The 27,743-nt window shown below is 30.3% G+C and overlaps 1 protein-coding gene across 5 annotated transcripts in view; it reads left to right on the top strand.

Annotated features, from left to right (window-relative positions):
- The window catches only part of Nova1 (NOVA alternative splicing regulator 1), a 136,969-nt gene that overhangs the window by 105,145 nt on the left and 4,081 nt on the right, over positions 1–27,743 (top strand). For 3 of the 5 annotated variants that reach the window (XM_003464760.4, XM_013147000.3, XM_063246347.1), the window contains 2 exons: positions 4,026–4,192; positions 11,577–11,648. In XM_003464760.4, coding sequence (XP_003464808.1) covers positions 4,026–4,192; positions 11,577–11,648 — 239 coding nt within the window. The remainder of the gene's footprint in view (positions 1–4,025; positions 4,193–11,576; positions 11,649–27,743) is intronic. The other 2 variants (XM_023562864.2, XM_063246344.1) reach the window with 1 other exon arrangement.

Genomic DNA, 27,743 nt, shown 5'->3' with positions numbered 1-27,743 from the left:
AGTGAGAAAGATGCTTTTTTGTAACATCATAATCATAATTTAAAATTAATAGTAATTCTTTGATACTAGGTAATAGTTCTTACCTGCTTCACTTCAAATAAAATTTGTTTGAATTTGGTTTTGGTCAAACTAAGTTACAGTGGATCATAGCATCTCTTGGGTTTCTTTTGTCTGGAGAATAATCCTTTAATGATGAACTGGCTTAATTTATGTAAGCTTTTATAATCTTGATTGATAGCTTTGCTTTCTTATTGTGTCATCTCTATTTTTAGTGTCATCTGTAAATGTAAGGCAGTATAAATGCTTCATTGGACTTAGGTTCAGTTGCTTTCGTGCACACCCTTCATGATTGGCCCTGAGCTTTGTATTTTGTCACATCATGATGCACGTACTGTGTCATTTTCACATTCTTCGTCTTAGAAATGCTGACCCTAAAGGAAGTTGATGTCACTCTGATGTATACATTGAAATTTTCCTTTTAAATTTTATAATATGATATTATGCATTTATGGTTTTTGCTTAAATTATTTATTACATTTATAAAGGGTAATTTTCTAACATCAGTATCTTTAAACATTGGACTATTACACATTTTCTGTTGTTGGTAGTAATGCAATACATAAAGGGTGTCAGAAATACTCTGTGAACAAGAGTTGTGAGGACCTGGGGAGGGCTTAGTGCACAGCTACCTGAAAGCCTGAAACAGGAGTAGAGGCTGATTAAGGAGCTTGCCAAAGCCTGCATAGAAAGAATACATTTTAGATTCAACTGCTGTGAAACCTGTATGATAACTGTAACTAGTTTCAGGAACTTATGCATTTTCAACATTGCATTGTGAAATCAAGAAGCAAAGTAAGGGCTTGGGTTTTGGCTCAGTGGTATAAGTGCCTGCCTGACAAGCTCGAGGTCGTGAGTTTGACTCCTGGTTTAAAAAAAAAAAAAAAAAAGAAGCAAAGTGGTTTCCCATATCACTTTTCTGTATTTGACAGTGACCATTCTTGGGATCAGTTAAAAAATTTTGTAATTTGTCCCTTAAAAATGCAATTTAAAACTGATACCCTCTTATGCATCTATATTTTAACATTATGCAAAATACAGGAATGCAGCTTCATATAGCTTATTTTCAGCTTTTGTTACTAGTCTGTTGCAAAGAGAAGTAAATGCTACTGTTAAGCAAATAAAATGATAAATAAGTGGCAATTTAGTTTAGACACTAATGGAGTCTAAAAGCCTTTGAAATGACAAAATCTAGCAACTTTTATGATTTATAGACTCATTTGTGTTACACAGTTTGGTCACATACCTGACAGGATTCCTTTTTGTGATTTCCTCCTAAAAATTATGGTTTTGTCTTGCTTGAGTGAAAAGGCCATTAGTATGCAGTAGAAGAATATGACAAGTGTGTCTTCTGAGGATTGTAGTGTTCTCAGTGATAGATGCTTCAGATGCTTCTTTTTTGCTTTCCAGTTTTGTTTTTTCTTTCTTCTTTTTGAAGTCGCTCTAATAGAAATTATAGAATTTCACCATCAGAGCATTTGGACTGCTAACTGTGAACCAAAAACTATATTAAATTTTCTATGCACATTGATGTGTAAAATTTAATTTTAGACAATCATTTCATTGTGGTTGAGTGATTTCTATTTACTGTTTGTTAATATATATGATCTGAACAGTATTGGGATTTATGGTCAGATGTGAGATGTATTATATCAACTCTAAATTTTAATAACTATGGGTTGTACAAGGTCTTTAGCTGCGTAGTGCTATGTTTTAGTTTTAAAAATCCAAGTTAGACTCTTTGGATAGCCACATAGAAGTGTTCGGTTGTTGTTCCAAAAGTAGTAATGCAATCTGACCTATGTTTTGTGTTGTCTGCTGAGTACCCACACTTTGTAGTTCCTTATTGAATAATTAATACAGTCTTACAGAATCTCCCTTGAGCTTCTTTATAAACTGTATTCTTTTACTCAAGAACCACAATTGCAATATGGAGAAGAGTTAAAAAAAAAAAAGTGAGGCCTGAAAATATAGCTCAGTGGCACAGCACCTGCCTGGCAAGTGCAAGGTCCTGAGTTTGATTCCTGGCACCAAAAAAAAAAAAAAAAAAAAAAAAAAGAAGAAGAAGAAGAAGACGACGACGAAGATGAAGAAAAGTTAAAAGAAACAAGAAAAGTTAAGTTAACAAACTCACATTAGACTTTTCAGATGCTACGCTTTGTTACAAATGACAGGTATATTTGCTCTCTATTAAAATTGTTCTATAACTAGGAAAAGTTTATTTTTGAATATTTGTTATATAAAATACGTTTAATTTTTATATATCCCTATAATTATTTTTTCTAATTCTTGAGCTCTTCAATTTTCTAGAATGATAATATTTTATTATTATTTTAAATGTAAATAACTAGAAAATGGTTTATATACCATAACTTTTTGAAGCAACGTAAACTTGTGATTATTTTGAATATTTGTATTTTCATAACCTTGCCTCTCAAAATATTTTTTAAGAATATTTTACAGATTCCTAACACATGGAATCAGAAAGAAAGAAAGAAAGAAAGAAAGAAAGAAAGAAAGAAAGAAAGAAAGAAAGAAAGAAAGAAAGGGAGGGAGGGAGGGAGGAAGGAAGGAAGGAAGAAAGAAAGAAAAAGAAAAGCAGGCAGCATGCATGGGAGTAGAAGAGAGCCTGCTATTTTTAGTTTTCCTAATCCAAGAGGTGAAGGTAGGGGAGGGGAGCACTCAAGGAAGAGCAGTGAGGATAACCCACATGTGTCCTGCGCATGCTTGGAAATACCATAATGAAAAGTTCTATAAAACTAGTAGATACTGAAATACACTTAAAAATTTTACAGAGTGGTGTAGAATTTTGAAACACTAAACATCAAAAGGATAAATCATAGGTAGTTGAAAGCATTCATATTAATTCAAAAAGAATTGACAAACTTTGAAAATCATCTTTTGATTTTTTTTTACAACTCTTTAGAAAAGAAAGATTTCTGAGAACTGAAATTATTGAGTTCATTTTTTCTTTTGGGACATGGAGCTTACCATTGAGTCTCAGGCTGCTGCAGTAAACTTACAGTAGTCTGAAAAACTAATCACTTTTTCTCTTTTCTTTAATGTATATCAGTAAAACATAGTGGATTGCAGAACCTGTGTGAGTGACCCAGCCAATTTCATTTTAGTTCCGTGTACATTTTATCTGTTCAGCAAGAGACAAACATCATTACTAATATTTTTATCAAATGCTCATGAATTTCAAATTTCAAAAAATTTTAAATGTTCTTTTAATCCTGATAATTGGTTTTTATTAAAATTATGATCATCAGTAAAGATGGCATTGATTCATTTACTGAGGAAATATTTATTGTGTGCATGCTAATGTACCACAGACTGTAGTAGTTTCTGGAAGTACTGCAGTGCAAAGCAAAATTAGCTAATTGTCCACCTGAAGATTTTAGTTGTGAAAACATGAAAATAAATATAAAACATCAAGTAGTAACTATTACTCTAATTAAAAGAACACACAACATAAGTAGAAGGCGTTACAAATTTAGAAATTTACTTACTATGTAGACTTTCCAATGGATTCACCCATGAACCCACTATACCACCCATTATAATACTTCTTTGCTTTTCATATTATACTGTTTTATTTTTATTGAGTTTGATGTGCCCATCTATAAAGAATAAGCTCTTTGAAAAAACAGGTCCATAGATTTTCACCTGTGTGTCTCCAGTTTCTACCACTGAGGTCTTGAAATGAAATGAAATCTTCAAATACTCAGCTTTTGTTATATTAAAGAATTCATGATACACTCAAAAATTCTCTGCATCTGTGATTCTGCAAAAAATCCAGAGACCCTTTTTGAAACAGTGAGAATAAAATGAATGAAAATGCTAAAAAGGATATGTATGTAGAGCTCTACCTTTTCTGTTACTTTATCTTATTGGCATTACAATATTCTTTAGCGTAGTTTTTAAAAAATGGAATTGTTTGCTCAAAATTGATCTTCTATCTACAGGTACTACTGAGCGTGTGTGTTTGATCCAGGGAACAGTTGAAGCACTGAATGCAGTTCATGGATTCATTGCAGAAAAAATTCGAGAAATGCCCCAAAATGTGGCCAAGACAGAACCAGTCAGCATTCTACAACCCCAGACCACCGTTAATCCAGATCGCATCAAACAAGTGAGTGTTTAGTTGGGAAACCAAAGAAAAATTCCACAGCATAGTTCCTAACATGTGTTCCTTAAAAAGAAGCCTTAAATTTTTTTTCAAACATATTAAAAGTATACCAGATATTACTTAGTTATTAAAGGCTACGAAGGGCTTTTCCTTAGATTGATAAATTTACATGTTGATTAGTTGAATAACCTCATTAGTGTTACATTGATGAGCACGTTTGTGACTCTTAGTTGCCCTTTTTAAACTTACAGACACAATTTTTTTTTAACTTATAGGAACAATATTTTAAATCACATCATTTTTTAAATAAAATATAAAAATTGAAATGAAACTATAACCTCAAAATTTCCAGTACCCTGTTTTTAGTGATACATGTTCTATAGTTATTTTGCATATAGACTCCTGCTTTGTTAATTGTCTTATTCAAGGTTTTTATTAAAAAAATTTGTATAATTTTGTAACTAGAATTCAGTCCTTTGTTGGAAATCAGCTATAATGTTTTGTGTATCTTGTATAATATTTACATATATGTCATAAAGGACCAATGTTGGTTTTTAATGTGTGAGTATTTTGTAAAACAAAAAAAATTACTTGAAAAAATCCAATGTGAGTTTTTAAGATTAATGGTTAACGTGGTGTAGGGGAAATGAAATTATTTAATGTTAAATAAGATGAATTCTCCCAATATAAACAATTTTAAATCTGCATATCTGTTTGATCCTTTATTCTCCTAATTGTTGTTTCTGCCTTTGTTATTTTATAATTAACCTTTTAATGTGTGATTTAGCTTTACTATCAACAGGCTGTGCTTTCAAAAGAAATGTATTATTCTTAAATAATTCACAGATTATTTGGTTTACAGAATATTTGTGTGCATTGTAATAAATTTGAAATATAGCTCAAAGCCTAATTAATTTCATGTTTCTGCATTGAAAAAACTATATTCAACAGTCTTATTAATCTACTATAATTTTATCCATGCATAGATTAATACAATGGTAATTGTATATAAATGTAAAATTAGTAATTAGGTAATATTTTCAAATCAGTTTTCTGTTCTTTTATTTAAACTTCTTCCATGTTTAAAACATGAGTAAGCAGTTCTATTCTATATAAAGGGGCAGGGATTTAGCTCAGTAGTACAGAAACTACTTGGCAAGCACACAGTCCTGAGCTTGATTCCAATATTGAAAAAAAAAAAGATAAAAAAAAAGCTTTTATTCTACATGAAATTTTCCATACAATACTTTGTTGTTGTCAGATGGTTCAATTTATATAATTTTCATAATTTTTCAAGGAACTTTTCAGTAGCAGCTTATAAATATTTCAAAGCTGTAAATATTAGTGTTATTTTCCATATTTCCCAGCCATTTAATAGCTTTAAAATGTTTGTTTTTATCTATGTTAGGTGAATACAAAGACTAATTTAAAGGATGACTTGAAAGTGATTGGGGAACTTTATTCAGATTTTTAATACTAGATGTCTTGTTACAGACCTCTGGGTTAAAATCATCTGAGACTAAAAATTTATAGAATAAAAATCAAAGTATACCATCTTCTAACTTTCTACCTTAATCTAGCTTATTACTTCCCTTTTTTGTAACTTCTGTGAGAAAATTCACATATTTCAGATAGGGGTGAACATCTTGATTTTTTTAAAAGTAAAACATAAAATTTAGTGTGAATAGAATGATATCACCAACAGTGTATTTGGGTTGTGATATAATTTTATTTTTTATAAAAAAAATAGCTATTACTACCAAAACACTGAATGACTGTCAAAATTACAACTTTATTTAGGACGATGTAAGACTTAACAAATTGCCATATAGCTATTGCCAGTGAAGATTTGTAAGGACTAGAACTTTAAAAAATTTGGTTTGTTTTTATTTGCTTTGTTTGGATAATCTTACTTACATTCAAAAGAAAGGTTAAAATTAATGTTGAATGACTGAAATTTGTATATTTGAATTCATTTTTAAAGCTTCCTAGTTTTAAAGTTTGAAATTATTGTTGATTTATATTTTCATATATATAGTCAATAACATATAAAGAAGTATAACATTTAACAGGATTTATCAAAAGACAACACTGAGTCAGTATATATAATGCTTGTCTTCTTTATAATGTAAAAACTGAAAAATTTACTTCATATGTGTAGAAAAAAAGTAGAACATATATCTAAGATATTTTAGGTTAACTGATTTTATACTCTAAATTTAGGATTCTCTAACATTCTAAGTATCCAGTTCATCAATGTAGTACTTTTACCACAGGTTTAAATAAATCAAGTATATAAATACAGATGATTATCACTTGATTTGTGAAGAAATGCAGGTTGTACAGTATAAAATAATTATGTATAAAATAAATTATTTTTCCATAGAACAGATGAAAGCATTTTATACACTGTTTCTGTTTTAAATTTTTATTCAGTCATAATAAAATTTTTGTTAGATGATATTTTTCTATTAATAATCAACATGAGATTTTCATTTGCTTTGAGTTTCAGTTCTAAATGTAATTTTTAAAACAATAGAACTGGACTCCTAAAGACATACCACAGAGGTAGAACATTTAGCATGTGCTAGGCCCTGTGGTTGATACTTAGCACAACCCTTACAACCAGATGAGTTAGGTATGATAAGTTCAAAGCTGACCAGGACTACATGATGAGACCCTATCTCAAAAATAAATGAATAAGCAAACAAACAAATAAATAATAGTAATAATTTCTGAAATAAGGGTATAGCTTAGTTGTATATCACTTGCTCAGCATATGTAAGACTTAGTCCCAGTACCTCAGAAACAAGGAAAAATATTTTTAATTTTTACCTATTGCCAGATTATTAAAGAATAAAACTACTTTTAAAAATTGCTGGGGATCTATAGAAGTCTTAACTTCATGAATTCACGTTATGAGTTTTAATAAGCTATTATATTCTGAATTATTTTAGATAGTTGATAAATGAGTACATTTAACATGAATCACATTATATCCAGATAAGCCTACTTTTAGTTATTGAGTCTTCAAATAAACACAGTATCTTAGGAACATAGGCCACTTATCTCACAGGTCTTTCATGTAGTAGAAAGATGTAGGGAACTTTTGTTTTGGTTTGGTTTTTTGTTACTTGAGGCAGGCTCTCACTATGTAGTGCAGGCTGGCGTTGAACTCACTGTGTAGTCCAGCTGGCCTTGAACTCACGGTAATCCTCCTGCCTCAGGCTCTCCTGTTGGGAGTACAGGCATGCACCACCACACTCTGCTGTCATATAACAGAATAATAAAATCTAGCAGGATAGCTTTAGATCCAACTTCAGATATTAGATGTTGTTAACTATTTAATTTTTAATATAGAATTTTTTGAAAAACAATTTTCATTAGGAAAGTGGTGACTAGAAACATTTCAAGAATTATCTTGCTTTTTAAAAGGTCAAATTAAGATATGAAAAGCACTGTCATTGTAACTTTGGACAGCTACATACATTTGAAAATGTCCATGTAAATGATATAAAAGCACATGAAAGGTATGTAGGCTACTGTGGGAGTTAACAATCTGATAAAGAAGCAGAGATTTGAACTGGATTTTGAAAATTGTACAAGAATTACCCAATTAAAGAAACAAATATCATGTATCTTGAATAGTAAGAATTCTGTCTTAGCAGAATTATAGTATTTGTGTTGGAATTTAGAGAAAATTAATGTTAAATAGGGAAGATGGAGCCAGATAATGCAGCTACTTGGATGTCTGGCTGAGGGTTATCTTATAGACTACAGATCATTTGTAACGTTTTCCAAAAGATCTCTTAACTTTTCTTAAAGATTTTGAAGATAGTAAAGGGACCTTTGCATTTTGGTACTGTGTGCTGTTCCCAATAGACTCCATGAGTAAATGCAGAAAAAACTATGGATAGTGACAGAGAACCTGAATAGACTAGTGTGTCAGAAGACAATTCATGTAATGGAAGAATGGGAGGATAGTCAAAAAAAATCAGCTAAATGTGATAGTTACATATTATTTTATGCATTATGTATATTGCGATACACAGGTTTGATAGAAATGTAAACAAGTATTGAGTATTGTTAGTTAATAGTGGTACTGAATTAAATTGAGATTTGTTAATTGCTACTGTCGTTAAAACTGTAAATATTAGAGATTCTTTACATGTAAAACTGTAGACTTGCTTGAGGGCAAGCTGTATTTAATCATTTATTTATGGTGCAACGAAATTGTTATATCATAACAAGACTTCATCTTATAATTTGCCATGACTTTTTATTTATTCCAGAAAACCTGGTTACATCTACATTTAACTTAGGACTTACTACTAAAATCATTTTTAAAAAAGTATTTCATAGTTCAAAGGATCTACTATGTTAGAAATATTAAAGTACTTCAATTTTCCTTTGGAAAAAGTAATTTGCTTTCAGTGTTTAAGGAATTCTTAAGCAGCCGCTCATTATGTGTGCTAAAAATACCTTTTCTATAGGAGGGGGAAATGGTGTTAAAAATGACATATTCACTATTTGAAAATAAAACAATTTTTAGAGGAATGCATGCTTTGTAAATGTTACCAATATATCAATGTATCAGTGTTTTGTGTATATTTATTCACATCTACATGATGTATAACAGAAATTTTAGTAAATGGTATTAACTTAAAACCACTAACCTTCAATTCTGCACAGTAAAAGGATATAAAAGTTTTGCTAATAAAATATTTAGAAAATAAATATTCCCCTTTATATTGTACATTGAAACATTTCTTAGGGACTTTCTCTTCCATTTTTCTGTGTGATTCAGAATATTTATCAGAACTGTTTTATTCATCTAATTAATAGAAACTTTGCAATTAATAATATTACTTTAATATATTTTCACTTATCTATTGATGAGAATAGTTTTTCTTCCTAACATTTAAAAAATTTATTGAATTGAAAACATCCTGGAATGTCTTTATCATCATAAATTAAATTTATAAAAGGAGACTTTATGCTTAGATGTATCTATATAATTAGAAAATGTGTCACATCTTCCATTAGTATATTAGCAATTTAAGCCAAATAAATATATTTAAAGACAATTTTTCAACAATTTCATCCTCACAAGTCCAAATTTTTATCATTTTAACTGTTTAGAATATTAAAATGTAGTTTGCTCAACATATTATATTTAATAATCAAACCTGTAATTATTTAAAACAGATTTATATTTTCCAGTAGTTTAAAAATGTTGCTAATTTCCTTTCAAGAAAAAAGCCTCAGAAGTTAATTTTGATGAACATAAATTGTGTCAATTATTAATATGTTTTCAACATTTTGTGTATATGGCATTTAAACAGAAAGACAGTGAAAAATTGTTCAGTTGTTTTATCTGTTACTACAAATTCTAAGCCACTTGAAAATTCTAATTTTCTGGAGTTCTTTGAGATATTTAAACATCTTGTTGAAAATTCATATAAAGGAACAAATGGTTAATAGTGAATATACAGTAGTTCAAGTTAATTTAACTCATGGAATCTTTGGCTTCTAGCAGATATTGAACTTGTTTTCTATTCAACATTATGAGAAATGTCCTCTATATTAATGCCCTCAATATGAATCTAAGATTAATACAGAACAATTTTTGGGGGGGAGGGGGGACTGGGGATCAAACTCACAACCTTGTGCTTGCCAAGCAGGCGCTTGTGCTGCTGAGCTAAACCCCCACCCTACAGAACAAATTTTTAAATGGATGTTAACTTTTCCTAGAGTATTGTATAATAATGGTGAGAAAATAAAGCTTTACAGTTTAATGCATAGAGCATAAGAAAAACAAAGTTATTAGCATATATCACAGCACAGTATTGCATGGAAAAAAATATTTAGGGAAAATTTTAGTGACTGAAATAAAGTCTGTCTGGAGGAATGGCAAGAATTTATTGTAGAAAGCAAAAATAGTAAATAAAAGATTTGAGACTTTTTTTAAAAATTGCTGACATTTTATCTCTGACTTTAAATCCTTTTTCCCTTGTTTGTGTGATATGGGGAAATTCTTGGTTTGACTCACCGTTAAACACAGTTTTCTAAAATTATATATAATATTAAGAATCAGAAATATTTTGAAGATACTATCTAAAACATGATCTGATACTAAAACAAGTCCTCATTTTTAGCTGGAAGAAAATAAGTTAACCAAAAGCTTCTGAATTTCTTACCCTTCCTTTTAACCTTAGCTAATTTATCTTACGCAAATTAGGACTGTTGAAATCTGAAATACAAAAATAATGAATTTGAACAATTTCATCTACTTTTCATCACACTTCTGACCCTTTAAAGCTATGCTTTTGCTCATATATATCAAGGTAAAAGAAATTCACATGTGAAATTTTATCTCTACACTGAAAGCCTAACCAATTTTGCCTGTTGAAAAGCATAATTTATTGTGAATTCTATTTAAGAAATGTTATTTTTCTACATGAGCGTATAATACTTTTTGTACAAGAAAAAATCTTAGCATCTTATATTTCAAGGTTACTCAGGCGTAAGTTTTTAAAATATATCAATGAATTAAGAAATACATATACTGTTATGCAATACTTTTTTATATAGAATGTATACATATATAGAAATAAACAATAAATATGGCTTACTAATTTTGTTATTGTCTTCAATACAGGGTGATGCTACAATATAATACATACTCATCATCTATACTAAATTTATTTTAGCATAAATAATACAAATATTTTAGTAAGGTTTTAGAGTACTATTATTAGTTATTAATTTGAGGTTAACATTTACATTTTCAGATGGGCTCTAAATTATTAAAAATTAATATTTTAGAAGATAATATGATATTAAGAACTCAGAACTGAAAATTTAATTGCTTTTTAAGTATGGATCCCTAAATTCATATGGAATCAGCTTGTTGGTGATGTTCAACGTATTAAGTAGGTGGATACTTTTATGCCAAAGTAAACTTCATTTCACCACTTTAAATCTCCGACTGTATTCATTGATAGGAAAATACTCCTTAAGTTTTATTCATTGAACTTCTTGAATTTTTCTTCATGACATCTCTTTTCCCCAAGAAAACAGCGGGAAAGAAATGAGACTACTATTCATGAATATGGTCAGGATATCTCTAGTACTCATGTAAGTTTTTATCAGTCACCATCATGATTTCAAGTCATGAATTTATTTTTACATGATTATGCATGCATATCTACATGCATTAGTTACTTAATTGATGTTAAATTCCATTAAATTTAAATGAATAGGAGAAAACTTTGTTCATAGGATTTTGTTCTCGTTATATTACATTTTATTTTATTTTGTTTTATTTAATAATCAGTTTAAGGCTTATAAAGGTTGATTTGCTCCTGAACTGCTTTGTTCCCAGACATTGCCATCTTCCCCAACTACCACCAAGTCCTCTCCATCTGATCCCATGACCACCTCCAGAGCTAATCAGGTACAGTATCATCCTATCATCTACACCATACCTTTCACGAGTGATTGCCTGCAAACCGGAGAAAAAGATAATGGTGGGTTAAGGATTTATTCGTTCATTCACATGTAAGGACCACAGTCAGATTCCAAATAACCTAAGAAAGAAAAAGCAGTCACTTCTAAATACGTATATACATTTTATTAACCCAAAAAGAAAAGCGAACAGATGGTAGGCTATGAGAACATTGCTGTTAGGAACTTTTGCCTTAAAATTATGATAGATGTACGGGGCACTGTGCATTATTTATTTAGCTGGTGTTTTAATCACCCTTGATATATCTTCCTAGGATTTTTGATGTGAATTATGGAAATCATACATTTAAAAATACATCATTGAGCAAAGGTATATCTTTAAGAGTGAATGCAATTTCATTTTTCTTTTTATTTGAAACATATCTTACTGTGTAAATAGTATTGGTAAAAAGCATTTTACTAGTCTAAACATAACTAAAATTGATACTTGTGATATTTTAATACTGTTTAGAAGCTCAGGAGTTGTTTTTTTTAGTACTTAAAAAATTAAAAATAGTTTTAATTTTATACTTATGAAATTAAAAATACATTTTTAGTTCAGTTTTATGATTGTTATTCTAAGAACATGTAGGTTAATCTTCAAATATGTAAATGTTGAATAATATTCATTAAAATGATTAAACACATTTTTGTTTTGTCTGAGTTGAGTTTCATTTAGGTAAGAAATGTTATTTCTTTACACTTTTTTGGTACTATAAGCCCTTGTGATATTATTTACATATCAACAGAAGCTTATCTTTTTAATATATTTTGATTGCTTGACTTAATAAACTGTGAACTATATTTGCTGTATCATATTAAATGTTGCTTTTGGATCATATTATCTTTTTTTTTTGGCCTTTTTCCTTTTTATCGGTACCAGGGATTGAACTCACGACTGCCTGCTTGCAAGGCAGGCGCTTATGCCGCTGAGCTAAATCCCCAGCCCCGGATTATATCATCTTAATGTAGAGCTCTGAGAATTATTTTGCTCATTTGTTGATTCCAATACTTTTGTAACCTCAGAAAAAAACAGAATAACTTGAAACAAAACCAGGATATTATTCTCCAGTTAAGAGTTTGATTTTTGCTTTGTAAGGCACAAAAGTGCTTATAGTGCTCATATTTTGGTATTAATAATTAAGTGAGCAAAGTACACATCTCTAGTGATAAAATCTAGCATTTATCTTTTTTAAACAAATGATACTACATAAGTTGAGAACCATACTTAATATATAAATACATGAAATTAAAAATTATATATATTTTATTCACTATTATTTTCACAAGCTTTAATTTTGTGATTAAAAAAACATTAATAAAATAACAGATTTAGGTGTTGCTCTTGAACTTCATAATTTTGTTTCTAAGCAAAAACATGGCAGATGAGCACTATACCAATAAAAACAAAACTAATGATTTTTCTTAGGATAAAAAGTAAAAATCCTGCATTAAGAAAAGAAAGCCATCTTAATAATTTTGTCTCTGAATTTATTTTTTCTTCATTTGTTTTATATGATCATGTGAAATTTTATAAAATAATGTCTTAAAAGGTTAATTATACCAATTAAATGTACTTTAAATATATTTTACCTTCCAAAAGATACTACATTGACCTCTGTGAAATCTAAAGTTCTATTAACTCAAAGTAAGTCCTTTGTGTTTTATGTTTTTTACTGTGCTACCTTCTGATTTATAGTTATGTTTTCTTTTATTCTTGTACAAAAAAGCGTACTATTTCCGGATGACATGAAACAAGATTTAAAAGAAGAAAAGAACACAAACGTTAATTCACTGAGAGACTTGTAGCTATCATCAACATTATGTTATTAGTACTTTGTAATTATTCTGCATAATATTTCCCAAAAGATTCCATTCATGTGATAGGAAAGTAAAAAAATATATTTTTTGGTTGTTCATTTAGACTTTATAGAGCTCACAGTGGTTTCTTGTGAATAGTCCTAATTAACTTAGCTTCACTGTATTGAAAAATCTGTAAGTATAAGAACAATAAAAAATGTTATATAATAATCTTGAACATTTTACAATTAAAATAGACTTTTGTTAACAGTTTTTGTTAACAGTTCTGTTAGTGCATATTAGTTTTTAAAGATTAACGCATTTCAGTTTGGCATATTTATACATGCATATAGCGTGCTTTGATAATTTCCCCATTCCCCCCACACCCCTTTGCAAATTCACTATTTCAACATGTAAAAAAAATCTATATTTCAGGAAAAAAAAGTCTAGAGCTAGTAGTTTTACAGTTTCTCTTTTGTACGTGTTTTATTAGAAGCTTGAGATTTTTATACAAGTAATTTTACATATAAAGTAAATAAAGATTAATAAATAGAATTAGATTATTTAAAAGAACATGTTTAAACTTTCAAAACAAATGTTTAGAACCATAATTAGTAGCTTTCAATAAATTTTAAATTATTTATACAGAATTACTTACTCATTTCGTTAAAATTCAGCAAAATGGTTTTATAACCAAACCAACACTCCCAAAAGTAAACTCCATTATTAACAGTAGGTTTATGGCTGTTAATTCTCATGGAATTTGTTTCTCAAATTTTAGAGAAAAGAAAAAAAATTTCAGAGTATATGCTATATACACATTTCTTCACTAAAAAATTTGAACTTACATCAAAGATGCTTATCAAAATGTATAAAATACATTATAATGCCCTTGCTATGTTTGCAGGAAAATGTGACTAAAACTGACTGTAACACTTTAAATCCATGACCACAAATTTCAAATCATAAGCCCATTTGGTTTCTTAAGGACATTCTCATAAATTCTTTTCAGTGTCTGTGTTAGTTTTTGTTTTATAGCACCACAAATTTAAGGTATAAACATCATCTGTTTATTTTCTCACAGTTTCTGTAATCAGCAGTCTGGTACTACTAGAGGCACACAGCCTAAGTTCTCTACTTCTGGTCTCACTGCAGTCAGTATGCTGGCTGCATCTCCTCTGGGCTCACCTTGGGAGTAATCTGCTTCTGTGTTTACCTAATTTCTGACAGCATTGAGTTCCTTGCAGCTGTTTGGCTAGCCCACGAGTTCTTAGTGGCTATTGGCTAAAAGTGACTTTTAGATGCCAGAGGGCATCTGTTGTCACAGCTTGACAGTTTGTGTGCTAGCAAGATGCAATCCTTTTTATTGAAACTCTTCCTTCGCATCTTCTTTTGCTAAACAGAGTGATGACATATCATATCTTTGCCATATTTTGTGAGTTATTAGAGGGTCATGGGTTCCACTTAAATTCAAGGGGACAGAGTCAATTATAAAATGTGTAACAGAAAAAAGTGCTGATAATGAGCGCCATCTAAGAATTTTGCTTGCCACTGGCCCAATATCTCTTGTTCTTCCTTCTCTTCCAACAAATACCATACTTTCTTTACTTCATTGAAAAAAAGTGAAGCTGTGAAGAGACAACTTCTGGGATGACAGCAAGCTGTACGTGCTGTACCAAAATTTATGCCCAGTGTTGTCCTTTTCATCTGTTACCTTGGGCAAAGTTTTCCCTCTCCTGTTTAAAATCAGTCATTTCTGTTGTACATTAATTCTTAACACTTTTCCTTTAAGACGGAATTCTTTACGCAACTGTGCCTTCTCCTTTGTCAAGATTTTACTTTTTTTTCCCTCAAATTCTTAATTTCAGTAGGAACATTCCACTCTGCTTACAAATATCTTTTTCTCCCATCCTAAAAGAATGAATAATCTCCTTTAATCTCATTTACCCAACAAGCTAGTGCCTTTTTCCTTTAAACTTTTTAATCCTTTTTAAGATAACGTAACTGTTATCTAAGCTCTATTTTCCCTTGATTTCTCACTTCTGTTCTTAAATCTACTTCAGTAGAATTTTGCTTCCACTGTTCCACCAAAACAGTTTCCTAAGTGCATCAGCCATGACATCACTGCTTGGTATCTCTTCTCAGCCCAAATGTTGCTTCATCAAATGGAAGCGTTCTTCACAGTTTATTGCTTCCACCTCTTTGGTCTACCTTCTATACTTGGCTTCGAGATGCTGCATACTGTTTGTTTTCGTCCTTCACCGTGAATCCTTTTCCAGCTCCTTCTCTTATCCCTAACTGCTTAATACTGGAGTGTTCCAGTCTTGGTGCTTTACTTCTACTCTATTCTTTCTCTTCATAGAATCCCTTATATGCTTCATCTGCAAAAGTTAAGTCTCTAGTAAGAAACTGGTTTGCCAATGTCTTTACCTGTTTTGTGCTGCTATAACAGAATTGCTGAGATGCTAATTTATAAAGAACAAGAAATCTTTCTCACAGATTCACAGTTAGAAAGTCTAAGGTAAAATGCCAGGATCTAAAGAGTTCTTTCTTAATGCCTCATCTGGTGACAGAAGCTAAAAGGGCATTAAAAAGAAGACCAACACTGTGTCCTCACATGACAGGAGAGAGAGAATCATTCCCAGCGGGGCCAGTTTAGACCAATGCAAATTCATTCATGAAGATAAAAAGCTTTCATGACCTAACCACCTCTTAAAAAGCCCCGTCTCCCATGTGAGTGCATTGGGATTAAGTTTCCAACACATATATTCTGGAGAGAACAAAACATTCAAAGCATAGAAACTGTTAACTACTGAAACTTAATCTTTATGATTCTTCACTTGCATAAACTTACTACCTAATTTTATGTTCATAATTTTAAATGGTATTTTCCAAAAGTTTTCCTGAAATTGTTGAAGTATGAGATCCCATATAACTTGGGCTTGCTTGTTTTTTGTCCAGTTTTGATTTCATGAGAAACTTTAGATTATATTGAATTCCCCTCTTAACATTTCCACTTGTATATCAAATGATATCTCACATACAAAAACTTAAAAACTACTTCCAATCTACTGCTTTAAAAATGTCAGGGTTTTAAATTTTGTTTACATTTGATATTCAAAAAAAGCTTCTGTTTGTAAGTTCTGGCCCTGGCCACATTACCTTTTTTACTGTATTTCCTACTGCTCAGCCAACTCTGGGCCAGAGTCATTAACCTGTTTGCTGTTTCTTGCAAACATTAGGCATGTTGTTACCTCAGGATTCTGTCTCTTTTTTCTGCATGAAATTATCTTTCCTCAGAGACGTGATTGTTTTACACCTTCATAACCTCTGATGTTCACTTTTGCAGTAAGGCCTTCCCATGCCTTTTACAAAAATTACAACTTGGCCTCTTGCCTTCTTCCAATCCACCTGATTCTTTTTATCCTGCTTTAGTTTTTAACTTGTTTTCTACTGCCACAATACACTATGTATTTTCTTTATTATCATGTTCTATGTGTACTGTGTTTCTTATAATCCTAGAAAGTTTAATTGAATGAGGGTAGGGATTTTGTCTGTTATTATTATCTATTGTATTTGAAACCCTAAGTTAGAACTGAGCAGGCTCTCAATGTGTATTCTTTCAGTTACTGGCTATAGTTAGAAGAATAAGCTTGTATAGTCTACAGTGATACCTCAGTTCACAAATTTAATTCTTTCCATGTTCTCATCGTAGAATCAATTCATATTATGACTATTATTCAAATGAAATTCAGCCCAGAAATCCTCTCTAAAAATATCAAACAACTGAAAAAAAATGCTTGTCAATAAAGAGGATGAGCTAATGAAACATAGGCTTCTTTGTTACACTTACTTTCTATTCCTTACAATACCTAGAACACAGTTTGAAAGCTAATCAGACTCCTATTTTAAATATAGATAGTAAGGACCAGGCATTTAGCTCAGTGGCTCAAGCACTTGCCTGGTAAGCACAGGTTGTGAGTTCGATTCCCAGTACCAAAATAAATAAATAAATAAAATTAAAATAAAAAATAAATACAAATAATATAAAAATTCTCCAACAAACTATAAAATTTCATTTCCTTGAGTATAGTTTTTGTGTTTCACTCTAGTGTACATCATGCACTTATCAAAAAGTTTCAAATGCCTAAAGAATAAACTGAACCAAATAAGGACACAAAGCTCATCTAAAAGAACATACCGTTTGCATATAGACATGAATCTTTCCCTTACTAACCGGACTGACTTGCACTGAAATTGTAGAGTACCATGAAGAAAAAATCCAGTAAAAATGAGTAAAATTTATGGAAAGCTACTTTTTGAAGAAGAGAATGTGAATGGCCAGACAGTATGTAGAGACCTACTTTAACTGCATCAGCATTTGGAAAGTAGAGCTCCGTAACTCAAGATCATGTATTTTTATCAGACAAATTTTTTCGTGTCTGTATGTATAATATATATCTATTGGGAATGCAAAAATTAATGTGGGCATGGGTATTCACAGAAATTCAAACTCCTGGCATGGACACAGAAAATAGGCATCATACAATGACAGTGGCGCACCTGATACAGCATTTTAATTTTGAGACCTATCCTGTAAAAGTTACTGCACAACACTGGGAGTGTAAATTTAAAATATATATTGTAGCATATTTACATTGGTAGAAGTTGAGAAACAGCTTGCCTTTTAACAAAAAAGTGGTTGAATAAATCATGATATTTCAAAATATTATATGATGGATGAAGCTTCTAAGTGTAATGAATGAGATCAATGTATATTGACCTAGAATAGAGTTTATTCTATATTAATAAAAAAAATTAAAATACTAACTGACCTACAATACTTCTTTTAATGATCAAAAAAATCTAATGTTCATGTTTTCATGTATGTTGGCAGTGTTAAAGAATATAATTACTACTAATTATTTTATCAGTGTGTCTAACAGTTAACTTAGAGACTGGAAGACAAAATGGAAAAAATAATGACAATATTGGTGGTATAACAGTGTTTCAAGGAAGATAAATTGGAAATTTCATTTGAACTATGACTTTTATTTTTAAATCTTGGGATATTCCATTGAAGAGTTTCAAGAAGGTTCACCAAAGAGGCATCAGGCCCAGAGGAGGCACTAACTAGCAAAAAATGGAAGTTGAAGTTGTTTCATGTTTTAAAGTTATGCCAAGTTAAATAATTATTTAAAATATATAACTACATTTTCTTTATCATTTGCACTTCATATATCAAAAGTTCTTAAACTTGGTTTCATAACAAAATTACCTTATGGCATTGATTCTAATTTAATAGATCTAGGAGGAAATAAGACATCTATATTGGAACAGTCAGATAATTTCATGAAGCTTTTTGAGATGTTTGAGAGATATTATTTACTGTATAAGTATATATTAGCTTATTAAAGACTGATAATTATGTACTATGTAATCATAGTTGTTTCTTTTTCAAACTAATACATTGAGACTTTGATGAAACATCATACTTTGCTACATGGAAAAGATTATTGCAGGTGAAATATTTGATTTGTGCAAAAGTTGGAGTATGCATTAGTTTTTAATTGAGAATAGTAAAGGCTTGCTAATTAATCATTTGAATCTGTGAGGGCTTTTCCTCTATAAGGATATTTATCTGGCTTTTTTTTTTCATTTATTATCAGTACCAGGGATCGAACTCACGACTGCCTGCTTGCAAGGCAGGAGTTTATGCCACTGAGTTAAATCCCCAGCCCAATAAGGATATTTATCATTTCATGTAGCATTTGTAGGCTTTTGACTGTTAAATAGATCTTGTTTTAAAGATCTTTATCTCAAATTTATATTAGTTTTAAGGATTTTTAAGCAATATTTATGTTGCTAAAAGTGTGAAAATCGGTAAAGTAACTGCTTTCTACTCATATCCATACTATTACTAACTGCTAAGTTTGTCAGTGTGCTCTGCTGGAGACGATATCTTCTTAATGCGTGATGGTGGGAATCAGATTCAAAATTACTACTGAAAGCAGAACACTAGTAATGTTTCCTGATTATTGTCATATCATTGAGTAAATAATAAGTTATGCAGGCTTGCAAAAGTCTCTTCTAAAGGTATGGTTTCCGATATTTTTGTATTTATTAAAAACTTTGGATTGTCCAAGGTTTAAGGAAGTAGTATACTTCAGAAAAGTCAGTATAATAATAGATTTTTAGCATTTCATATTTTACATTACATAGAGCTCAGGCATTGGCAAAAATGCATAACTACCATATTAATATTAGCTTATAAATTAGCAAATAAATAGATTTGCAATAATCTGTCTTTCTGAACCACCTGCCAGTTAAAGTAGTTTCTGTGTTTCATCAAATTTTCTGTGGTCATAGCAAAAACTCCCTGTAGTTCTTGCACACAGTATATTCTCAAACAAAATATTATATAATCCTATATGTAATTGAAGTATTTGTCTATATATTTCAGAATATTGTTTTCTTTTTCTGTGTATACACAGTTCAGTAGGACATTTTTATTTCTAAAAAAAGCTGTATAAGATGGAAATTACATAAATTACAAAAATTGAGTAGTTATCAAATTTATTTTTAAAACTGTTTGGAATAGAAATACATTCATATAGTGTCTCGAGAAGAGTAGTTTTGTCAGTCAGATGCGTACTCACTATAATTTTAATAGTTTTCTAGAAGACCTTTTTCATTTTTTTACCTTAATACCTTTTAATTCATTTTACTGATGGTTACTATAGCTATTTTTCCTACAACAAGATGATATACTTCACTTACTCTTTGAAAATATTCTTGGAAACTACAGTTCTATTTCATTGCATAACTTCAACCTGCTGTGTTAGCCAAGTAATAGAATTATAAAATTAATATGTCTTTGTGATTCATTAATCATTAGCACGAACTACTTCAATCCATGTATAAAAAGAACTTGTTTTGTGACTAAATAGTTCAATTTGTTAGAATATAGATATACTTCTGCAAATGACAGTCAACACTTATCCCAAGTATTATATGAAATAAAAAATAGTTTATGACGTTTTTACTTTCTTAATCATTTGTGATAGTAAATTATCCACCTGATTTTACTACTCAGATGCTGAAAGTTCTATCATGTGCATTTTACTTGTTTTGAATAATTTCCTAAAAGGATTGCAAAGCTTAATTATGCTCATTTCATAACTTCATGAATGTTACAGTGTGATTTTTAAAAAGCAGATTGTGCTGCCACACATATTTTAAAAGGAAAGATATTAATAGTTCAATACTTCCCTTATTTAGATATGTCAGTTTTATTGTAATGATTAATTTTTCTGCTCTACTTTGAATATCTTTATCAAAGTTAAATATTTTCATCCTTAACTCTTCAATGTTCATTATTTGTTCAGTTTTACTTCTCATTAGCTAAGCTTATCAACTCCTCTGATTTAAAGTACTTTCTTTGTTGTCTCAATTTCTTTCTGATCTCCAGACCAGAAATCATTCATCCACTTGACATCTTCAGTGAAAAATCAGATAACCATTTCAAACTCAAATTGTCCAAAATGACATTTTCTGTCCTAATCTTTCACTCTGTTTCCCCCACAATCCACTTCATTGAACAGAGCCCTAGCTTTATGGTGACAATATACTTTGAGCCTTCTAAATTGAATATTAAAATTGTTTTAGAGTACTAAATTTGATACGTATATATGTCAAAACTATATTTCCACTATATTTTTTCACAAGTTAAAGAACTCTGAATACATTTTATTTTATGTACCTTGAAAATGCTAAGAAGGGACTTATTTTATAATAATAGAAATAATTATGACAATTTCAAAGAACTTTTTCATAATTTAATGAATATTCAATAAGTAAATTTCCATAAATATAACCTCATATCCCAAATTACATTTCACTTCTTTTGATAAGAGACTGTCCTACTGATAATTTGTTATTTATGACCTTCATGATTTCTTCATGGTTGTTTGACTCTACAGTGGTATCTTGGTACTTTAATCAGTTCTGGGAGGCACAGTAAGTACCAGAAATGACAAGTACTACACTGTTGGGGCTGACAAAGATGTTGGTCAGGAGACATTGACTGCCACAAATTCTGCCTGTCAGGTACCAGAGGGCAAATATGGGACACAACTTTGAAATCAGAATGTGGCATGTAACAAATTACACGAGTATCAAAGCAATTATGTACCAAGATATGACTATAGTATCTTTCTCTTTTTTTTGTTGTTATAATTACCTCTAGAGTGCTTATCATTTCAGCATAACAGGAGTAGTTCAAAGTACCTCTCTTTTCTACATGGAAAACAAAGATTTTTCATATTTTTCTCATTCCTAATATCTTTGTCTGAGATGTAAAATAATATATTTTTAATATACGTAGCATTTGCCAAAAGAAAAAAAATGTAATAATGCTTGAGGGACTTTAAAATAATGTATTAAGTGAAAAATAAGTGCATTAAACTTTTTTGCCTTTAGAAATGTTGTGGAGATTAGCATTCATTTTCAGACTTCTTTCAGAGATACACTTAAAAAAAGTTGTTTTTTTTTTTTTTGTTTTTTTTTTTTTTTGCCTGTCAGTCTTTGTCATAACTTGGCGCCAGTGGGAAAAATAAAGTGTAGTCTTTCAAAAGGAGAAGCAAGATGAAGTACAGTTTGCACAAAACTTCTAAAGTTTATAATTCTATGTCAGATATTTTGAGTTAAAATTTCAATTGAGGTGAGTTCATTATGTCAGTTATGATTGATTCAGTGGAAGCTATTATTTCATCCATCTTATTAGTTGATGCATTTTACCATTTAATCAAGTAAACACTAGTATATTTGTATTCTAGACTTAGAATTAATTCAAAAACATTTTTTGGCTAAAGTAACCTGTCCACAAGATACGATGAAACATGTGAAAAATATAATACAGTAAAAATTTATGGGAAGACAGTTCAGAAATATTTTATTATTGGATTTTTAAATAGACATTAGCTTCTTTTTATTGCAGCTCTTCTCTGATAAGTTTAACGTATCAGTTACCTTTCATTAAGCTTGCAATGTAATTTTAAAAATCAAGTGTTGTGGGATTATAAAGAAGTTCATTCATTTTTTTAAGAGACCAAAGTGAGTTATTTAGTACACGCACATACACACCCCTACTTGGGTGGCCATGATAGATTAGTTTCAAAACTTTATTGTTTATTTCTTATACAAATCTGTCTTTAATTTTTTTTAACAGTCCACTTACTAACTTCAACTAAGTGTGAATAAAAATATGCATTCAGGAACCTATCATTTTATAAGAGATAAAGATCTATTGCATTAAAGTCAGCATAGAATGAGTAACATGAGAAGTTTTTTAAAAAAAACTATTTTGACACTTATGATTTTAGGGAACGAGTTTTGAGTTTTAAAGCTGTTGCAGTTGAACTACTTGCAAGACATACAAGATTTTATCATAGAAAGATATGTACATTTTGAGGAAAAGAACACTGTAGGAATACAGATACTCTTTGATTCAATTGAAAGAAATGGAACAGGAGAGATGTAAGATAACAACTAATGCAGAATATATTAAGAGATTAAGTAGCTCACCAGCACAAGTGCCTACCTGACAAGTGTGAGGTGAATTCCATCCCTGGTACAGAAAGAGAGAGAGAGAAAGGGAGGGAGGGAGGGAGGAGAGAGAAGGGGTGAGGAAGGTGGAAGAAAAGAAAAGGAAAAAATTAATCAAAGTTTGGATTTGCCATAGCTTTCTTGTCATGGATGATAACTGTAAAGACAACTTGGAGACAGTCCTGAGATTTTGACTGTCCAAATAGGAGTCTGGGTAGTTCAATTAAGAGGAGTTACAGAATTTTAAGTAGAATTTTTTCACAATGCTAAAATAAAATCTCCTTACCTACATTAGCAAGTTTCATGATTTTATAGATGATGAAGCTGAAATGATCTGATGAAAGTCAAATGGCAAAGCTAGAGTAAGACGCCTTATCTATTAACCATCAATTCTAGTCTTTGAGATTCTTTTGTACAACAGTGTACTTTAGTTAGGATAAATCAGTAGGCAAAAACATCAACATTATAGTATAACAAGATGTAGTACTCTATAAATTGGTGGTTTTAAATCTAAGGTTGATTGGAGGGGAAAGATATGATAGAAGCATGATATTTCATGATAGGTAATAGATGTTCCTATGAACATTACTTCCTGCCTTTGATTTATCAAAAGTAAGTGAACATTCTAGAGAGCTGCTTTTTAAATCCTCTCTGAATATTTTCATACATTTATTCTATCATATATGTTCTGTCAAATCAATATGTTTCAGAATGGAGTTATTTATATATTTATGTCAAGTCTGTACAAAAAAATCAGTTACCTTTTTTAAGTTTGCTTAGGTCAGCAATTCAATATAGCATTCAAATATTACATGCATTTTCCCTTGCACTACTAAATGGATCCTCAGTACCATATGTGATAATACGTAAGGAAAGTGAAATGTACTTGCCTTGTTACATTATGTAGGGTGTATCTTGTTAAAAGGTAATCTGGACTACTAAATGTGAAAAAATACAATAAAAATTAGTACTTTTAATGAATGAATAATGGATTATGAGCATAAAAATATTTCAGAGATACTGTTTGTTGACAAGCAACAAATTAGATTTTAAAAGGAGTTAAAACAGAATTTTACCAACTATATATTGGTTTGGACATCAATTCAGATGGCAGGATGTTAGTATAAATTACTTTTCCTTTCAGGAGCCCACTTTTCATCTGAATTAACTTTACTTCCAGTCAGGTATAAAGACTGATTTTCTCAGATGATGGAAGGATAGTCACTGGCAATGACAGGCTGATACCTTACTAGATTACAGCAAAATAACTTTTACCCCAACAGCTTCATGAAATTCTCAGACTAGTTCTTACTGGACTACCCTGAATCATACACTGAATCTCTAATCAGCAACTTTCAGGGGTGGGGAAGACAGTGGTGGGTGAGAAACCTGGGTCATGTTTCCACTCCTGAAGGCATAGGAAGATTATCAACCTTTACCTGAAGCACGTACATTAAGAATAAGAAAATGTCTTTGCCAAAGGAAAAGCAAGACTGTTGCCAGAATAGATTGCATGCTAGCTGAATGAATGAGGTACATGAAGGCAGTTCATGAGTGATTGTGTTTTACTGCAGGTATCTACTATTGTTAGGAATTGCTTTATCAGTGTTAGCTTATAAAACATACATGGCAGATAATATTGTAGCCCAAAACAAAATTGTCCTCACTATGTTAAACTATAGCAGAACTCCTTTTCATCTATTTATAGCTTTATTTAGTAGTTCAGTAATTTTCTTATCATGATGATGAAATGTAATGCCTAGAGATGATCTCATCTCTTCATCACTTAAGCCCACAAAAAATAGGATTCCAATATGGCAAAGGAGTAAGTTTGTTTTAATGTTTATTTTTAATCATAAACATGTCAATGCATTCCTGTTTGATTGTTTTAATACTTACCATTAGAATTCCTAAATAGTTTTTTTTAATTATAAATAGGGACATAGTCAAGGTCCTGATTTTATCCATGAGAAAGTTACTGCTACATGTTGAATATCTTTAATCTGAAAGCTAAAATTCTGAAACCTTTCAAACACTGACATACCACAAGGACACGATTGTATACCTGATCTAATGTGATAGGTTGCCTCAAAAATGGCACATGGAATTTTAAGTAAATTTCTTGTTTAAATTTAGGTCCTGCCCCCCAAGAGATTTCATTGTGTACATGCAAATATTTGAAATCCAAAATAAGTAAATTTGGTATGCAAGCATTTTGGACAAGTGATAGTAGTACAGTTATAGTATCTTTAATCATATCTGATATTTGGTATAAATTTAGAGTACAGAAAATTTACTTTAAAATTATATTATTTAAGCAGATACCTCTATTGAAATTGTTTTACATTGAAAAAAAGAAAACTCTGCTACAGAGAAAACAGTAGCCAAATTAATGGGGTTATTTGGTAGTTGAAAAGTAGGGTACTGGTAGTGCAAAAATATTTGAGACATTTGGGTACATCTGATCATAGCTCTTCTCCTACTTAGAATTTGTGTTTTCTTTATATACTTTCAGGCCAGTTCTACTAAAATATAAATGAAAAACGTTCATAAATGTGTTCTACTGCTACTTTGTAAGCTCTTTAAGGGCAGGAAAATGCCATATAGGGTTTCACCAGCCTCCAATACAGGATCTGGGCCAGTCAGTGAGCATTTATGAATTATTAGATGGATGGAAGCACATACAGATCATAACTCTGAAGGAAAAATCTGATTGATAAATGTTAAGAACATACCTAAGGGCTGGAGATTTAGCTCAATGGCATAAATGCCTGCCTGACAAGCTCAAGGTTGTGAGTTTGATCCCTAGTACTAAAAAAAAAAATAAAAATAAAAAATGAAGAACATACTTTAGTTCTACATATGTTATGCCAGTTACTTTGTATGTTATTGAAGATACAGTAGTTTTCACCCAACTCTTCAGAAATAAAAATGTTTGAATTATGTCGTTCAGTGAATAGACTTCAACAATAAAATTTCATCCACCTATACAGTTAAAATTTGCAACTGATCAATTGTAATGAAAGCACAGAATTGTTCTTTATTAATGCTCTGTGCCTGTACTGAAAAAGAACACTAATATGCTGTTTTATATAATTCTTCGTGTTCCTTTTCTTTTTCCTCCCAAATTCATTTGCCCAGCATCTCTAATCTTCCAGGTTGGTGTCTGACACGTAAAATGTAACTTTATCACTTTGTTTTCTATGCCCTCACACTATTAGTTTTTCTTTTTGTTGAAACTTCTTTTTTAGAGTGTTTCCAGTCTAGATAGACATATTAAATTACTATTAAATGTTCAGATAGATACGGATTTTTTTCTTTCTTCAAGGAAAAGGATAGGTAAATCTTAGAGGATTTTCATGTCCTTATATCATAAATAAAATTTGGATAACATTCTTTGATCAGGCTAAGTGTACATTTAGGAGATTTAGAATTGAATAACTTTATATTTCAGTTTTCTAAGTTCAGTAATAGCATATTAAGACTAGAAATGTAACATGTTATAAATACTAATATATTTTATTCATAACAAGCATTAACAGCCGTTCTCAATTTGTATCATGCCTTTTATTTTATGTGGATAAATTAATCATGGCAACAGAAATTGGGAATAATATCAGTATTTGCTAGAACAGCAATTTTGTTCGGTAGATTTTTTTTTCACATACTATTATTTCAGATAGTTACAACTAAAACCCAGAGGATAAGACTAATTACATAAAGACATCTTTAATATAAAGATAGATGATAATTTATATAATTCTCCAACTCGCAAAGATATGAATTTTCTGAGAGTTTAATGAAAAGTCAGTATACTTTTTATAAACTCTTATTATTTCAGAATTTCTGAATATTTAAAAGCAGAAAAATTATTAAAGAAGTAATTTTTTAAAAGACAAATTAATGTGCAATAATATTTTATACTCAAATCTACAAGTTGTTCATAACATTAAACCTAGAATTTTTCAAAATGAATATTGTAAACATAGTATAAGATTGATATGCAACTTATTGGAGACATTAATAAATCTTTAAATATTTCATAGAAGGTTAGGGGAAATTTTAGCACTATCTATTTCATTTCCTTTTATTATCAGCCTATAGAATAGTTCCTATAATAAACCTTTCATGTGATTTTCTGTCACTGAATTGTCACATATTTCATTACATTATGTTACATTATATAACAAATGGAACAAAATATTAGCGATATAATTTAAAGTCAACTCTTTGGAAAACCTTGTTTAATATATTTTAAGGAAATATGTGAAAGTGCAACAGTTTCCTGGGTCATAAATATTTTTAACACTATTGTAAAAAAAGTTTTGGTTTTGACATAAGTATTTATTAACGAAGCATAAAAATATTTAATAGATACTTAAATTCCTTAAAGTAAAAATTTATCAATATTTTACATGATAGAACATACTGAGATTCTAATTTATCCTTATAATTGGTGTAATATCTAATCATAGTTTAACTTTCTAATTGTAGCTGTTACTTTTTCAGTATTCTCTTCAGTGTTTTGTCAGTGACATGGCAATCACAGGTTTTAATCCATTCATTGAGCCATAAATCATCATTATTTATATCTTTGTGCTACCAAAACATATTTTAAAATATTAATATATATGTGAAT

Source organism: Cavia porcellus, unplaced genomic scaffold (genome assembly GCF_034190915.1).
Source record: "Cavia porcellus strain 051 isolate PalLab524CR breed Dunkin Hartley unplaced genomic scaffold, mCavPor4.1 scaffold_1, whole genome shotgun sequence".
Lineage (NCBI taxonomy): Eukaryota > Metazoa > Chordata > Mammalia > Rodentia > Caviidae > Cavia > Cavia porcellus.
Note: the sequence above shows the minus strand (reverse complement) of the source record. Positions and strands in the feature narration are given on the sequence as shown.